Source organism: Danio rerio, chromosome 11, assembly GCF_052040795.2.
Source record: "Danio rerio strain M-AB ecotype USA chromosome 11, GRCz13ab, whole genome shotgun sequence".
Classification (NCBI taxonomy): Eukaryota; Metazoa; Chordata; class Actinopteri; order Cypriniformes; family Danionidae; genus Danio; species Danio rerio.
The window spans coordinates 33,340,599-33,357,945 of NC_141031.1; the positions used below are offsets into that span (position 1 = coordinate 33,340,599).

Sequence of the window (17,347 nt, forward strand, 5' to 3'; positions counted from 1 at the left end):
GGTGTGAATGTTCGATAAAGTTCAGATTTTCCAACTTAAGCAAATTGCGTGGTTCACACTTTAAGCGCATCAAAAGCGCAAAGAGCTCTTTTAATTTGCGCCGATATAAATCCGCATAAATCTAATGGAATCTGGATGCAGTCTTTATGATGCAAGCTGAGATCACATCACTCAGCAATGCAATGTCAGACACACTGCACTCAATAGGGTTAGTGACGTCACTGTGAGGGTTAGGGTTAGGGGGTGGAGTTAGGTGAGAGCATTAAAAAGCATTGGATGCAGTTCATATTGCACTGCACCCCGTCTGCATCTACAACCCTCTCCATAAATCGCCACATTCGCACGAATCACACTGCAGAATGTCTATTCGTGTTTTTGCATTGACTTAACATGTAAATCACTCTCGCTTGAATACGTGATCACCAAAGTGTTTTTGCGTTGCATTTTTTTCTGTTGTTTTGAATGGAAGCACCACGTTTTTAAATTGCTCCCAGTTGAGCATTTTTTAGAACAGTTTTCATATTTCTGAAGTAGAAAAAACACTTCGATAGATACGCACGCTAAAAAGTTAACTTAATTGTTTTGTCTTAAAGCTATAAAAAAATCCCTTCAGACAAGAGCAGTGAGTGATTTTTTTCTATTCTTTTGTTATTTGATTAATAATGATAAACAGTCCTTATCAGGAACATAGCGCACTGTCACTTTAAGAGGCATATAGTTTCACTTTTACAAGTCTTTGTGATTTATTACATTAAGAGTTTATGTGAATAATTACTATGCTCTGCGTTTCGACACATATTTGCATGTATTTGACTATTTAGCTACAGCTTAAGCAGTTTACATGTGTGTTCTAAACACATGCACATAACAGCCCACTTTCACGCTTTAAAAAATGTGAATAAATTGAATACACCAACAAATCGAGCAAGCTGTACTGCCTGAGAGGGGGGCAGGACATGACACAATGACAGTTTCATCCCATTTGAAGTTTATCATAATCATTGGAGGCCAAAATTTAAATAAAATTTCTATTAATTGCACATGCCAAATGAACAGTGAGTCCTTTTCTTTTTATTTTGGGGTGAACTATCCCTTTAATTGTGAATTATTAATCAGTTGTGCTCCAGAATGCAACATGATAATGCTTACATGACCTCCTCTTTTCAATTCGAGAATATGTTTGGCCTTAGAAAATGACAGAACACTATTTGATGGTTTAGAGAGGTTGCAGATGGACTCATGGTCAAATAAACAATGACTTCTTTGTCATTTTTGGGTTTACATAAGAACACTTGCAGCTCAGCCCAGAAGACGGCAGCACACCGGGGCTGCTTCAGTGAAGTGGGACCAGAGGAAGAAGACGTCCCACCTTTTCTTTCACTCATTTCCACCAATTGTGGCTCTCCAATCTCCAGGAAGAAGTTCTTATTCTTTTCATACTCCTCGTCATCGATTATATTGATCTGAATAGTCTTGCTGGAAAAGAAGGAAAGACAGAGAGAGAGAGAAAAAAAAGAGCACAAGTTTGCAGACATGAAAGAGGCACAAGGACAAGAGCTGAAGAATAGAGTTGCAGCATGCTGGAGAAGAATAAAAAGCAAAGAAAAGCAGAATGGACGGATATGGAGAATGGAAATGAAGCACAATACAAGTAAATACAAATTGCAGTTGTTAAAATTCCAATTATTCTTACTGCTGCTGTTTCCATCTTTGAAAATGGGATGTTATGTAGGAAATGCTATGAAAATAACAATATAAATATTCTCATGAATGAACTTTACAAACAACAATTTCGTCCTTATTATTATCCAAATAAAAACTATTTTTACTTGAAGTTATTTGGTATATCAGAGGGTAAATTATGATATTTAATTTTGAGCTGAACTACCCACACGTCAAGATTTTGCCAAGTAGGATGCAATCCTGTATTAACATCTATGTTAAACCTGGAACATCATTATTGTAGAAAATGTAATCCATACCTATTCCCTACCCCTAAACCCAACCATAACTGTAAATTATTCCCAAAATCAGAGGGGAAAAATGATTGCATAACACACATGTAGAACACACACAAACCTGCACAAACCTAACCGTAAGCCTAAACAACATAAACTTTAGACGTATCCCTTAAGTCTAGTTGACTGATTGCAATGTTGTTGCGGGATCAACACAGATGTTGATCCAGGAACATGTCCTACCTGGTGAAATCAGGTTAGGGGAACTACCCCATATTAAATATATTTTTAACCAAATGAACAAACACAACTCTTTTTATAATGATATATTTCAATTTTTTTTTCAGTTTCTATTTTTATTTTGAGGTGAACTACCCCATACTGACTATATTTTTAACTAAATGAACAAACAACTCTTTGTGTAATTCATTCATTCATTTTCTTTTTGGCTTAGTCCCTTTATTAATTTGGGGTCGCCACAGCGCAATGAAACACCAACTTATCCAGCATATGTTTTAAACAGAGGATGTGTTTCCAGCTGCAACCTTTCCAGCTGCAACCTATCACTAGGGCCAGACGAATAAACTTCTGAATTCTGCAGAAAATCTGCGGAATTCTGCGCGCACAGATTCCGTGTTGGCCTACGTATCACTAGGAAACACTCATACACTCTTATTCACACACATACATTATGGACAATATAGTGCATGTCCTTGTGGGGGAAACCGGAGCACCGGAAGGAAACCCACGCCAACTCAAGGAGAACATGCAAACTCCACACAGAAATGCCAACTGACCAAGCCAAGGCTTGCACCAGAGACCTTCTTACAGTAAGGTGAACGTACTATCCACTGCACCACCTTGTCGCCTTGGTAGAAAGTAAATTATAATTTTCATTTTCATCCTTATTATTGGGCCAATAAAAGCTATTTTACTTAAGTTATTTGGCAAATCAGAGAGTAAATTACAATATTTAATTTTGTGGTGAAGTACCCCATATTGCATATATTTTTAACTAAATGAACGAACACAATATGTGGTTTTAAAATGATATATTTTAGTTTTTAAAACAACTTTTCTTCATTTTCTGTTTTTACAAAAACAAAGTGGAATGTCAAAGTCATTTTATTACATTTTATTATTATGTAACTATTACAGATGTTACTGTAGTTAAAATACATAATATGAGTCTAGTTATATTTTATTTTTAGGCTTAATATAGATACAAGCACCCAATTTACGAGAGTCTTGTGTACACGTCACGATGTCTATAGGAGCTCTTGATCTGCCACTTTCAGACTTTTCTTAAATAGACTGATGCTATAACAATGGATTTTAACCCTTATAGGGATAGTCAAATGTACAGTATATTTATATTATCAAATACACATTATTATTTAAAATACAAATCAGAGTGAAATATTTCTTTGGATTAAAGAACTGACCCCAACACCCCCCCAACCCCCCCCCCACCCCCCCCCCCCCATGTCCTTGTTTGCCGCCTGCCTTCTGACCTCTTGCCTGTTATTCGACTATGATTCTGGACTGTCTCCATATACCTGTTTGCACCTGTATTGCCCATTGCTTGCCTGACCACTGATTAAACCTGCATTTGGATCCTACCTCATTGTTTGTGTCACTTCCCATGGTTACACCAATATTGACTTTTTTTTACTAAATGAACATTGTCAAATCATCCTTACTTAAATTTGTAAACAACATTTTAACATTGTCTATTTAAAAAAAATGCCATTTGGTCCAAAAATATGATCCCTTCTTTAAAGAAAATGGCCGAGATTCTGTGACACACTGTGGTCGGTGTTTATGAATTGTTTATCTGCACATGCTGTGTATGTTTATTATCCAGCCATTGACTGCTCTGACTGATACAGAGCAGCATATATCATCATATAATGAGTCAGAGGCAGTGGAACGCATTTGAAAAATGATCTGCAATCCCAGCTGTGTTTACTGGAATACTGGCCTAAAAGCCCTCTAAGTGCTTCTGTCTGCTTTTTTGAATAATACAACAACAGGCTCTCACTCCATCTCCATTTATTGGTCCTTTTTTAAAAATAGTATCAACTTACTTAAATGGACAGTTCACCCAAAATTGAATATTTACTGAATAGCATTTACTCTCGCACACTTGTTCCAAAGCTGTTTGAATATTTTTTTGGACACAAAAGCTATTTTGAAAAATGTTGAAAACCAGTAACCATTGACATGTATAGTATTTTCTCTTTTTCCTGCATCTTATTTATTGTTAAACAGAAAAAAAAAAAAAAAAAAGAGCTTTAAGAGTTTTGAGGATGAGTAAATTATGAGCAAATTGTAATTTTTGTGTGAATTATCTATTTAAAAAATGCTAAATGAATAAAATCTATCTATTAAGTTAAAAAGCATCTTTTTTTTTACTAAAGAAACAGCTTATATCAGCCAATAAGAAGGCAACTGTCCGTTGTGGCAGCTCTTGCGTTTTTGTGTGAAACGTGTATCAGATGATCAGTGAAGATCTTAAGACAGAAAGCTCTTGAAATCCTCTCTCCACCTTCATCCTTGGGCTCAGAATAAACTCTGTGTGCATTTCAGCTCAGCTTGTCATGAAGTTTGCATTTTTCTGCCAACAGCATAACTCTGCTGGAAAACTGAAGAATCAAAAGCTGACTCTATGAAACAGATGGCTTTTCCAGTGCGATAAGGTGATTATTTACATTTGCGCAAAATTATTGTTATTTTACAATACAAAATAATATTGAAGGATTTTATAGCAAGCTAAAGATCTTTGTTGGTGTATAATTACGAATTCAGAAAGGTAACAATGTTAAAACTGCAGTGAAATGATTTATGTTGCTGCAAGGTATATTCAAAACCTACCTACCAACCTTAAAAAAAATTTATAATATAAAAATATAAAAAAAAATAAATAAAATAAAAAAATAAAGTTACAAAAATATTAATTCACGTGCCACTTTATTAGGTACACCTTACTAGTACTTTTTGCCTTTTGCCTCCAGAACTGCCTTAATCCTAGTGGCATAGATTCAACAAGGTATTGGAAATATTCCCATGATTGTGCATGAAATTCCTAGTAGATCAGCAGTTTCTGAAATACTTAGACCAGCCTGTCTGGTACCAACAGCCATGCCATGTTCAAAGTCACTTAAATCACCTTTCTTCCCCATTCTGATGTTCAGTTTAAACTGCAGCAGATCATCTTGACCATGTCTACATGCCTAAATGCATTGAGTTGCTGCCATGTGATTGGCTGGTTAGAAATTTGCAGTAACAAGCAGTTGGATTGGTGTACCTAATAAATTGACCGGTGAGTGAATATTATTATAACCTTTAATGTTGTTACATTATTTAAAACTTGTTTTAACACACTTGAATCTGTTTTTAATATTCTTTGTTGCTGTTTTTAATAATCTTTATTCTTTGTAGTTTTTGTTTCTTATAGTTGTTTCTCTTATTCTTGTTATGTAAAGTACTTAGAATAACCATTGTGTGTGAAATGTGATATAGAAATAAACTTGCCTTGCCATGGCTTGCCTAAAAATAAACAACAATATCAATATTGTCAGTTGATCTTTTATCCAGTCTAAAATATATTCTAAATAAAACATAAACAATTCTAAACAGAAAAAAATATATAATAACAAAAATGTGTGAATATTATTACATCGTAAAAGCTAGCATTGGCTACTAGTCCTCATTTTAACTTTTGTATGACAACAAACAATAGGCGCTCTCTATGTAAAAGAACTACTATTTTTAAATCTTACGTAACACTTCATATTGATGAATGTTATTAGGCACATAATTATAATTGAGACTCAGTAAAGATCAGGCGTTTGCTCGTGCTCATTAGACCGTCCACCTGTCTTTGTGTGACAGACAGTCTGTAATGACTCAAACCACATACTGACAAACTCTGACAAGAACAAAAGGGACAAACAGACAAACAGACAAAAGCCCGCGGATGGAAAAGTGCACAGTGTGGATGCGTGTCTGTGTGTTCAGACTATAGATTTATATAACAGTCTGAGATCCTGCACACTCAGGCTTTCCATGCGCCGCTGTGTTGTGTTACACTTGTTTAATGGGAAAGCCTGCGCAACAATGCCAGACAGCCTGTTTACATCATTTAAAGCCCTAACATCAGGGACTGCTCACATACACTACTTACAGGTTTAAAACAAGACAGAGAAATAGAGCAGAACATGTTTATGAAGGCTTTAAAGGAGACGTATCACAAAAACCTGACTTTTCCGTGATTGAGTACTTTAATGATGTCCCAGGTGCATCTACCAGCCAAGTAATTGTGAAAAAGAATGGCCCAGTATTTTAGTTCTGGTGTGCTTTTCTCTGCAAGCATGCAAGTAAACAAGCTGCTCGGATCCTGACTCGTACCTCTCAAAAATGTAAATACACATTGCAACGACGCATATCGCAAGCTCTGTGATTGGTCGGCTTGGTAGTGTTGATGAATGTAGGCGGGGGTGAGAGTCACCCTGTTGGATTGAGTGTTAAACAAGCATTGTGTCCCGTGGAGGAGCTCCAAACGGATACTTTTGTTTTGCGTTTACTTTTTGATTAAAGTTGTTGCACGTCAGCCAGTTCCCACCTCTGAATGAGAGAGTTTGAGCTACTTGTAGAGTAAGGTAGCATTACATGTATTTCAAGTATAAACAAAACACCCACGAAGAAACTCAACACAGAAGAACATCGAAACCCCACTGTCAGCTAGCGTTTTGGAAGTGTTATTGCAGAGCAATACAAACAGAACACAGAAGTAAAATGCACGACTATAAGCAAGGCATACACCGTGGGTTACAGCAATCACTTGATGCAGAATCATAATTCAGTCTTTATTACAGTTGAAGTCAGAATTATTAGCCCTCTCTTGAATTTTTTTTTCTTTTTTTAAATAATTCCCAAATGATATTTAACAGAGCAAAGACATTTTTACAGTCTGTGTAATAATATTTTTTTCTTCTGGAGAAATAATATTATTTTATTTTAGTAATAATACTTTTTCTTCTTTTTTTCCCCCTGTTTTATTTCGCTAGAATAAAAACAGTTTTTAATTTTTAAAAACCATTTCAAGAATAAAATTATTAGCCCATTTAAGCTAATATTTTGTTTTGATAGTCTACAGAACTAAAGTAAACCATCATTATACAATACATTATTACCATAACCTGCCTAGTTAACCTAATTAACCTAGTTTAGCCTTTAAATGTCACTTTAAGCTGAATAGAAGTGTCTTGAAAAATATCTAGTAAAATATTATTTACGGTCATTATGGGAAAGATAAAATAAATCAGTTATTAGAAATGAGTTATTAAAACTATTATGATTAGAAATGTGTTGAAAAAAATCTCTCCGTTAAACAGAAATTGGGGAAAAAATAAACAGGGGGGCTAATAATTCTGACGTCAGCTGTATATATTATCAACCCTTAAAGGGTTAGTTCAACCAAAAATTAACATAAGGTAAGTAATCACTCACTTTCACATCATTCCAAACCCCCGACACCTTCCTGAACACAAATGAGGGTATTTTATATAAAATCTGACAGTTTTTTTATCCTCCCAAGACTGTAAGGTTCCAGACTCATTCTGCGGACACCACAAATTTATTTGCATCTTACAAAAAAGGACATAATATGTCCCCTCTAGACCAATAATTTACCCAAACCAGTGCATGTAAGTGTCCTCTTTTTACACAGTGCTCACTCCATTCACCTTCTGCCATATAGAAAGCAACACAAGCAGTCTTTCAGTCGATTTTATGGGCCAATCCACAGGACGCCATTCCCATGTTTGATGATTTCCAGAGGCTTCATCTACCGCAGCAGTGCTTACCAAATATGGAGAGTAAACTAAGATGAAGAGCAGCAGATACTTCCCTTTTACACTATTTATTCTCATTTCCAGCTCTGTTATTCTGCACACAACACCAAACTTACTATGACTCTTCACTAAATGAGCACAGCTGCAAAACTGCAGGCTTGCTGATACTTTCTATAAATCAATAAACAGAAGAAGGGTTTCTAAAGATTTTGCTAACAATCCTATATACATCTACTATATTACACATTAAAGTATAATTTTAAACTATACACGTTACATTTTTTAAAAATAATTTGAAGTAAAATAAACATGAACTAACAAAACGTATCTATATGCGTGTGTAGCTGTGTTTAAATGACTTTTTTATGCTTTTGTTGAACCACAATTTGAAAGAAGTATCAGATTTTCATTTGTTTATTTTCAGTCATTTTTCATTAATTATTATTTTTTCCAATTTCAAGTTAATTCAGTGACCACTGTAGTTTTTCTTTTATCAGTGTTTTTTCACACTTTCACATGCTTTGATTACCTTTATATCCAAAAAGGTTGCATCAAACAAAGTATAAGTAATTAGTTAAATGAAAAAGATATTATAAATGTAAAAAATATACTTTGGGATAGAGTTAACAACTTCATGGAAGAATAATTAAAAAATTTATGTTGTAATTCATATTCCATGAAGAAAATCTAATAATATAAAAAATACATTATTAAAATATATATTCATACATTCATTTATTCATTCATTCATTCATTCCTCTTTTTTTCAGCTTAGTCTCTTTATTAATCTGTCATCGCCATATTGAAATGAACTGTCAACTTATCCAGCATATGTTTTACGCAGCGGATGCCCTTATAGTGGCAACCCATCTCTGGGAAACACCCATACACACTCATTCACACACATACACTACGGACAATTTAGCTTACCCAATTCTATTCTTTGGACTTTTAGGGTAAACCGGAGCACCCAGAAGAAGCCAACACAAATACGGGGAGAACATGCAAACTTTACACAGAAATATCAACTGACTGAGCCAGGGTTCGAACCAGTGACCTTCTTGCTGTGAGGCACCATCGCTACCCACTGCGCCACCGTGCCACCCTTAAAATAAAATATATACAACTGCTAATTATTTTCTTGGATTGCTGTCTTTTCCTTATAGAATGATATAACATGTCTAGTAAGACTTTATTCATAAGGTTTTAATCATAAGGCTCAGCAATGATGGTTTTTACTTCCCATTTTTACTGTTTGGTTGAATATTTGTAACAACACGTGGTAAATTAAATGTACTTTTTTGGATGACTTGCTCTTTAAACAGCTTATACTTTGCATCTGCTATGCTGTTAATGTCTTCTTTTAATTGAGCAGTTATGTGCTTTTGAATCATATTGGTTTGGAGGCATAAATTAGATGATGTGAGCAACAAATATGAGTTTAAATGCTGAAGTCATAATAAAGGCCCTTGGCTGTAGCAGTTGCTCTAATCAACAATGACCTTCCACTAAGCTTGCAAACCACACAAATGCTTTTATAATGAAGACACAAGACATGTTTTACATAGGTGTGGTAGAAATTTAGGTTTAAGAAAAAGAGGTGGCAGTGGGAGGCCAAGGACAAAACTGACCAAAAGCACAAAGCGCCATTTCAAATCACTGTAACCGTAGCTTGCAAAAGCCAAAAGACCATTTTATTTTGTAGATTATAAAGCAGTGGTTAAGTATATGTGTGTACAGAAGCTTGTTTCTATCACAGGATTATAAATAAGAGCAGGTAAATGTGACATTATCTCACAATTCTTACAAAATAAAAATAATTTGCAAATTTGCAAGTCTGAGGAAAAAGTCCTTCAGCTTAGTTCCTGATTTATCATGGGTCGCCACAGCGGAATGAACTGCCAAATACTTTGAGATTAAACCCAAAAATTAAATAATAAAGCATAATAAACCCAGAACGGTTTACAGTGCAATTGGCAATTTGGACTGTTCTTCTCAGAATTATGTTCATATCTCACAATCAGAGTTATGTTTATATCTCAAATGAATTAAAAACTTGAGATGTAGACCTAAATATTTGAGAAATAAAGTGAGAATTGTTAGAAAGCCTAAAAACTCCCATTTTAATGGAATGAAGCTATGATTTAGAAAAAAAAAAATGTCTGAATTTTGAGACATAAGCGATAAAATTATGCATTTTTTTCCATAACTGTGATTTACATCTTGAGAATATATATAATATATTTAGTAGGCTTTAATAAAGCGTACAAAAAATATTATATATAAACTTTTTAGCAGTTTGTGGTGGTACTAAATAACAATAAAGCCGATTTATTGTTATTTAGTACCACCACAAACTGCTAAAAAGATAAACAGACAGACAGACAAACAGATCTTTACATAATATTACACAACATGCAAGTACTGTATGACAGCATGCATACGGTTAAACTGTGTGTCAGTGCAGTAACTTCATCAGATGGAAAGTAAAGCTTAATCTGCATGCAGGAAGCCAATTATATTTACTCTGATAACAAGGCAACAATATGTCAAGTGAAGTAAAAAACAACCAAACGAACAACAACAAAAAAACCCACTCAGAATAAGACGAGCAGCAAACTGCATAAATTATATCCAAGGTTAATGCATACAGACGCTCAAGCTCAAGGAGAAATGCAGATTTATGTAATGATGTTTAGATTTGATGTATAATGCATAACAGCCTCTGCACATATTCCTTGTTTTATTGTGATGACTCAAATTAATTTTACTTAGTTTAACTTAAAGGTAAATGATAAAATAATTGAAAACAAAAAATACACAGCAAAATCCTCTGAGTTAAACAGAGAGTATTTGGTCCCTCATTAAATAAGGGCAAACAGGTTGGAAATAAGTAAAGCTGCTGTTTGTCGAGTTGGTTAGTGAACGAGTGGATCCTCTGCTGAGATTTTGAGAGATCAACGTATTATATTTCAGCTTTGGAAAAAGTCAGAAAAGTGGGCGTGTCCAGCTCTGTTTAGGGGGGAGTGTCGGAGGAAAGTGGGATGGTGTGGCAGTGTCTATTTGGGCACGCGCAAGTTTCAGAGTCAAAATACACACACACACACACACACACACACACACACACACACACACACACACACACACACACACACACACACAGGAGAAAGTGATGGTGTTTAACCTACATGGACATCTGTAGTCGAATTATTTGCCAAATTATTAAATGGTGGACTTTAACTGAAGTTTGGCACTTTCATTCAGGGAATTCATTCATGCCCCTCGCAACAAACGAGATATTTGATTCGAGGAACTGCTCTAAGCGTGTATTTTTCATGCAATGTTTGATACCGCACGGCGAAAAGAGAAAAAAAACCTCCGCATTTCCCGGAAACTTAGATGCACACGGCAGGTAGCGTCAGAAAGCCCTGTGTGTTATTCCGGTCACTAAATGCGGTGAAAACCCTACACGAGGTTAAAGTTTGGTTGTGGTGCTAACATGTTTAGACTCTGTGCAATAGTTTGTTCGATATGAACAAACTGAATAAACAAAGAGCGCTGGTCGCTCACTTACCAAATCTGTAGAGACAGGACAATCACCAGCAACTAGAGCCGCGTCTTTATGAAGAGAATACTACAAGCGAATGCGGATCTCAGCGTTTGCAGATGATAACAGCTCTCAGGTAAACAATGTTCCTCCTTAGACACGTAAGTTATTGTTGTCGAGCATCGCGTACACTGTTAATCCACGCGTGAGTCTGAGCTCTCACAGAGAGAAAATGAAAATGAAACTTAACTGCAGCAAACTATAAAAGCAACACTTCACGCTTGTTTTGCCAACACAACGTGGCGTCTCTGTCGTCTTAACACTGTGACAGTAATGAATATTAATGAAGTTGCACAATAGAGCGCGCTGATTGGTTTGAACCAAGCTTTACTCATGCATTAATGCAGCACACTGTAAGACGTAATAAGACACACTCTGGCACAGACGCCCAGTCTGCACGCTGGAATACAACGCTATTATGTCATGACCGTGACGCAGCTTCAAAAATTCATTTCAAACCGGAAGTACGAATTTGCTTGAAATAACGCAAAAACAACCAATTTACACTTTTTAGTGAAATATAGGTGTCCTAATAGTGTTTTTAGCAGTGTGGGACACATATACGACTGTCAACAGCTTAAAAAATGTGTTTTGGTATTTCGTGACCCTTTAACTGTGACTGTAGTCAGTTGTAGCTTTGTGTTTCTCTTCTGTGTTTCTGCTTAATAACAGCAGGTGTTTATCATCAGTCCTCAATCATCACCTAATTAATCATTTCATTGTTAACTTGAGTAACAAGTAGTGCATTATTATGCGATTTGGGACGCAGCTCTACTGATGTTGAAGACACTAGCTGCATCCCAAATCGCATACTTATGCACTATTCTACGCCATTTTGTAGTATAAATAGTGTAAGTAGTGTGTTTACACTGAAAACTCTAAAAATAATAAGTGCACTTTAGTTACCCGGATGATGCACTCATTCAGCCGCTAAAATGAAGTGTGTAATGATGGACACTTCACGGATTCAACGACCGTAGGTTTGCCTACGTAGCGGAAGAGGTGGAGCTATCGGAAGCACATGTTGGATAACTTTATTTATTTTGGATGGTGAAAGCAAAATTCTCCTACGAGAGTGATTAGAGCGCCTCCCGATGGTGAATGCGGCAATACTCATGGCAGGTATTATTTGATAATTCTGTTGTTTATTTCACTGATTTGGCAACCGTCAAACGTCATCAGGGAAACGGTTTGAATTTCCGCTTGGTAAAAAAACATAAGTGTGCCATTTGGGACGACACTACATACACATACTATCCTGTTGAGTGTGAGTGCATAAGTACATAGTCCATGAGTGCATAGTGTATAGTGTGCCATTTGGGATGCAGCTACTGATTAGCTTATTCAGGTGTGTTTGATTAGTGTTGGAGCTAAACTGTGCAGGACACCGGCCCTCCAGGACCGTGTTTGACAGAGTGATTTTTACACAGTGGATTTTGCTGTGTACATAAATTAAAAAAAGAAATAACTGATACTACACTGGCTGTTAGCTCCAGTGAAAGGTTACTATTAATCTGAAATTTAATAAAAAAAAAAAAAGAAAATTGTAATATGATATAGGCTAACTGAAATAAACAAACAAACAAATAAATAAATAAATAAATAACTTATTTTTACTTGTATTTACTCACATTCAACAACCCTTACATACATTAAACTTCAGTTTTATTTATTTATTTTATCATATATTATTAGTTCATATATTCATATAGCCTATAATTTGAATGATTATTATATTCTGTTTTATTTTCACAATCACCAGCTAACTAATCCTTGCAGATTGCTGGTAAAAACACAGATCACTTAATAACTACAAATCCACCGTTACATGGACTACAGATCCAGTCATGCACCACACACTCACATCTGCTCCGATTGTCTACCACACACAAATTGCTAACACACACAGCTGATGCTGTTCAGAACTGATTACATGGATTTTAAAAGCAGCACAGACACACACAGTGGTTGAAGAGTCCTGTTTACTGTATTTGTGACATTACGACGTGGTTCCTTTGCCTTGCCGTGTTTGACCTTTTGTCTTGTTTTATTGTTTGCGTTGCTTGCCGCCGGGATTGAACAATCGCCTGTTTAAGACTAGGCCTTTTGGATGATCTGTACCTGTTTGCTCCTGTGTTGACTGCAGTAGTGGGCAAAGCAAGGCTTCATGAAACACTGAAACAGTCGAAACAAATGTGTCGAAGCTTCGAAACATTTAGAAACCCATCTCTATAGTGACACCTAGCGGTCATTTTGATGTATTGCTCTGGAACAGCTTCAGCAAAGAAACTGTTAAGCAAACTAAGGTACTAAACCCCACGTTGTAGAGTTTATATTTTAAGTGATTTAGTGAAGCGGTGAGTTCCTCACTAGCATACAGAGATAATGGGTTTGAATGCAGGGTGATGCAGCTATAGATGTTTTGTTTTGGTCATAAAAATAACGTTATTAAAATACATCAAGTCATAATTTCAGTGTATTTTTACAAATTGGGATTTAAACTTGGGCCAACTGCAGCACAGTTACTCTGTGCACATGCACAGTAAACTAGGCTACATGCGATATAGGTTTTTTCCTACCCTGTTAGTCAAACACAGAGTCACCTATAGTCTCGAAACGCTTCTGAAATTAACGATGCTTTGAAACACTTTAGTCACGTGACCTGGGTGTTTCGGGTCACCTTAGTAACGTGACCTGGGACCTTCGGATCTTGCTTCAGTGCAGTGTTTTGAAACACTTGAGGTTTGTGATTTCGACACTGTCGAAATGTCAGTTTCACGTCAGCCATCCTTAGTTGACTGTTGCTTGCCTGACCAATCTCCTAATAAACCCTGCATTAGGATCAGTACCTCTGTTGTCAGTTTCCCATTTACATTACAATTATGAAGTGCTAAAACAAAATTCCTATATGTCCCCTTTGAAAAAAGGGGAAAAAAGAAAAAGAAACAAAAAAATGTTTTAAACCTTTTTGTTGCTAGAAATCTATAAAATTAAATGAATTTAAATGCATTAAATAATGCCTCATTTGACTATAATATATATATGAGCAATATCACACGAGTAGGAGTGCGATATGGCTGTATATCGGCACTGGTGGGAGGCGTGCGTTGCCTTAGTGCCCCCACCAGTGCCGATATACAGCCATATCGCACTGCTACTCGTGTGATGTTGCTCTTATACAACAGTTTGACGGCATAATTGTGTATATAAAAACAAAATCAAACATGGAGAGTCTCAAAAACCCTTTTGTATGAGGAACTACTTTCTTCCAGATTCAAATCATAGGCTGACAGTTAAACAGTTGAGCAAGCATTTTTTAAACTTTAGATCTGTAGTGTCTGCTTTTTGCTGGCTGTATGTGGGCGGAGTAATAAAGGGTAAAAGGGTAAAGAGGCTGTACAGGTGCTGATATTACTTAAATATATCACGGCTATCAGTCAATCAGATTCGAGAAAATTGTAGTACAAATATGCTTGCATTTTTTATGTCATCAATGAACTAGGGAGGTATGATAATAATAATAGTTATTATTATTTTACGTCATTCACATGTAGTGCCTTTCCTTAAAACAACAGCTATAGAGTAAAAAAAAATTGCCTACAGTACTGTACATCACTTTTTTTCTAGCAGCCGTTCTCGTATCTGGATTTACGATTGACCCATTTAAACCCAATTTAATGCCATTACATCTTTCTCCACTCAGAAAAGCTAATCAGCGCCAGCTCTTTTCAACTCAGAAAGCCTGGCTCTTGACTGATGACTGCATGCGAGCTGGAATATTCATTATAGCTGATTCTCCTCTGTCCATGCAAAGAAGACCCTTAAGCATTAAAGCGATGAGACGTGTAAAACCAGGACTCAGCTGAACTCCTGCTGCGTATTGTTACCATAAAGCCAGGAACAGACTGTTACTTTCCCTTCCAAGATCTGTAATGGGATCAGATCCATGTTTTCTGGCTGTCCTCAAGTTTCTAGCTTGCCTTCTCTGATTACAACAGAAAGGCATCTGATCAGCGCTTATTCACAGCCTGAATGAACTGATTGAAAAATGACAGGGCTGTTTTATGAACTAGAAGTTAGTGGACGGGTTACCCAGGCGTGAAAGCTGCTTGTCAGATACAGATGCAGATCTACAGCACCATGAAAGACACGTTGTTAAAAATGTAGGCTTCCACACAATTCATTCAGGTTGTCCCAACACAAATCAATTAAGTTAACCTAACAAATTTAAGTAGATTGAACTTAAAACAATTAAGTTGTCACAAAAAAAGTCATGAATTGTGTTGTTTAAGCTTGAGCTTTTTAGTGTATGAGACAAGAGGAAAAGAGGGATACAAACACACTCGACACAATAAATAGACTACATTGTTTTACAAAAGGAGGAGGAATACATTCACTTGTAATTCATACACTGTAAAAAAAATAATTTTAGTTTAATCAAATTAATTTTTCTAGTCATCTCAACTGAAATCAGTCAAACTGACTAAAAATATTTTTTACAGTCTACAGTATATATAAATGTTTATATAAATAAATATAAATGTTATTGTTTATATTTATATTATGACATATTTTTATATAATATTTTTGGTTATTATATTTGGTAATATAAACATACAGACTTTACAAATAATATTTATAACTTACAATATATATATATATATATATATATATATATATATATATATATATATATATATATATATATATATATATATACACACACACATTTTTAACATACATTTTTATAATCACCATAACTAATGTGGATGCAACAATGCAGAATTCTCAGGGTTCTGTCTCATTTTTATTTATCTTATTAAGTAAATGACATGTTCAGTTCACAAAACACAGGACACTGTCAAATACAAAATAAATATCCACAAGCAAAATACAATACAAAATCTAGCCAATATATCAAAGATACCTAAATAGGCAGTATGTTTAAGGTATCTAAAAGTAGTTATCAGTTACATAAGCTGAAAAAAATAATATAACACTGCATACTGTATATGTTGTAATCTTCACTTCACAGGTTACTCATTATTGAGCTATCCAGTCAAGAGCAGAGTGAGTGATTTCATTATCTTAGCATCCCTAAAAAAAACACTACTCACTGATAACCATATATATATTTTTTTTTGCAGGGAACACCACTGGAATCATGCTTAGCATGTAATTTTATGTTTCACAGATAACAGAACCTGAACGAAAAAGTGTCAAAATATAAATCATAACAAAACATAATGTAAAATAAAAACATAAACAATTCCCTTCAAGGCTGCAAAAACAGGCCGACTTTTTTAAGCTTCAGGATAAGAGAAGATGAAAATCACACACATTTTGTTTCAAGCATGCTCTAGCAGATCAGCTGTCCCATAACTGAATGACACGGCAGTAAAGATTGAGATTATAGAGACATCAGAGTGTTCTTTGGGACACAACAAGATAAGCCTTTAATTTACCCTACAACACCTGCGACAAGCCATACACACACATGCTGAAATGCTGGATATTCAGCTCACAACAAGTCTAATCCACTTATCCAAACACAAATATGCAGAATAATACAAAATGAAGCCAGTATCACACAGAAAACAACACTCATGCACTGGGATTCAATAAACGACCTTAAATGTCAGTTTTATTTAATTCCCTGCCCCTTTTGTCATCAAAGCAACAGAAATAGATCATTTTCTGTTGACCTGACGTCGTCTGTCTGTTCTTCCTCCCGGGGAAGCTGCAGACGGAGATTTAGAGCCATGAGAGCAGCTGAGTTTGGGTCAGCTTCCCTTGGCAACTCAAGCGTTTGCCCTGGGAACTGCTGCGGGCCCAAGAAAGACTTTCAGTCGAGCAAAAATCCACGAATCGAGTCTCTCAAGAAGCAATCTAACGGCAAGTATTGCAGTATCTGTCTCTCGCCA

At 35.7% G+C, this 17,347-nt stretch overlaps 1 protein-coding gene across 8 annotated transcripts in view; it reads right to left on the reverse strand.

Moving 5' to 3' along the window:
* Nucleotides 1–17,347, reverse strand: part of slc8a1a (solute carrier family 8 member 1a) — a 103,542-nt gene that overhangs the window by 28,877 nt on the left and 57,318 nt on the right. For 5 of the 8 annotated variants that reach the window (XM_087272382.1, XM_087272384.1, XM_087272387.1 and 2 more), the window contains one exon: nucleotides 1,370–1,476. The exons of the other annotated variants lie outside the window; for them this stretch is intronic. In XM_087272382.1, the coding sequence (XP_087128508.1) occupies nucleotides 1,370–1,476 (107 nt within the window). The remainder of the gene's footprint in view (nucleotides 1–1,369; nucleotides 1,477–17,347) is intronic. 8 annotated transcript variants of the gene reach the window in all.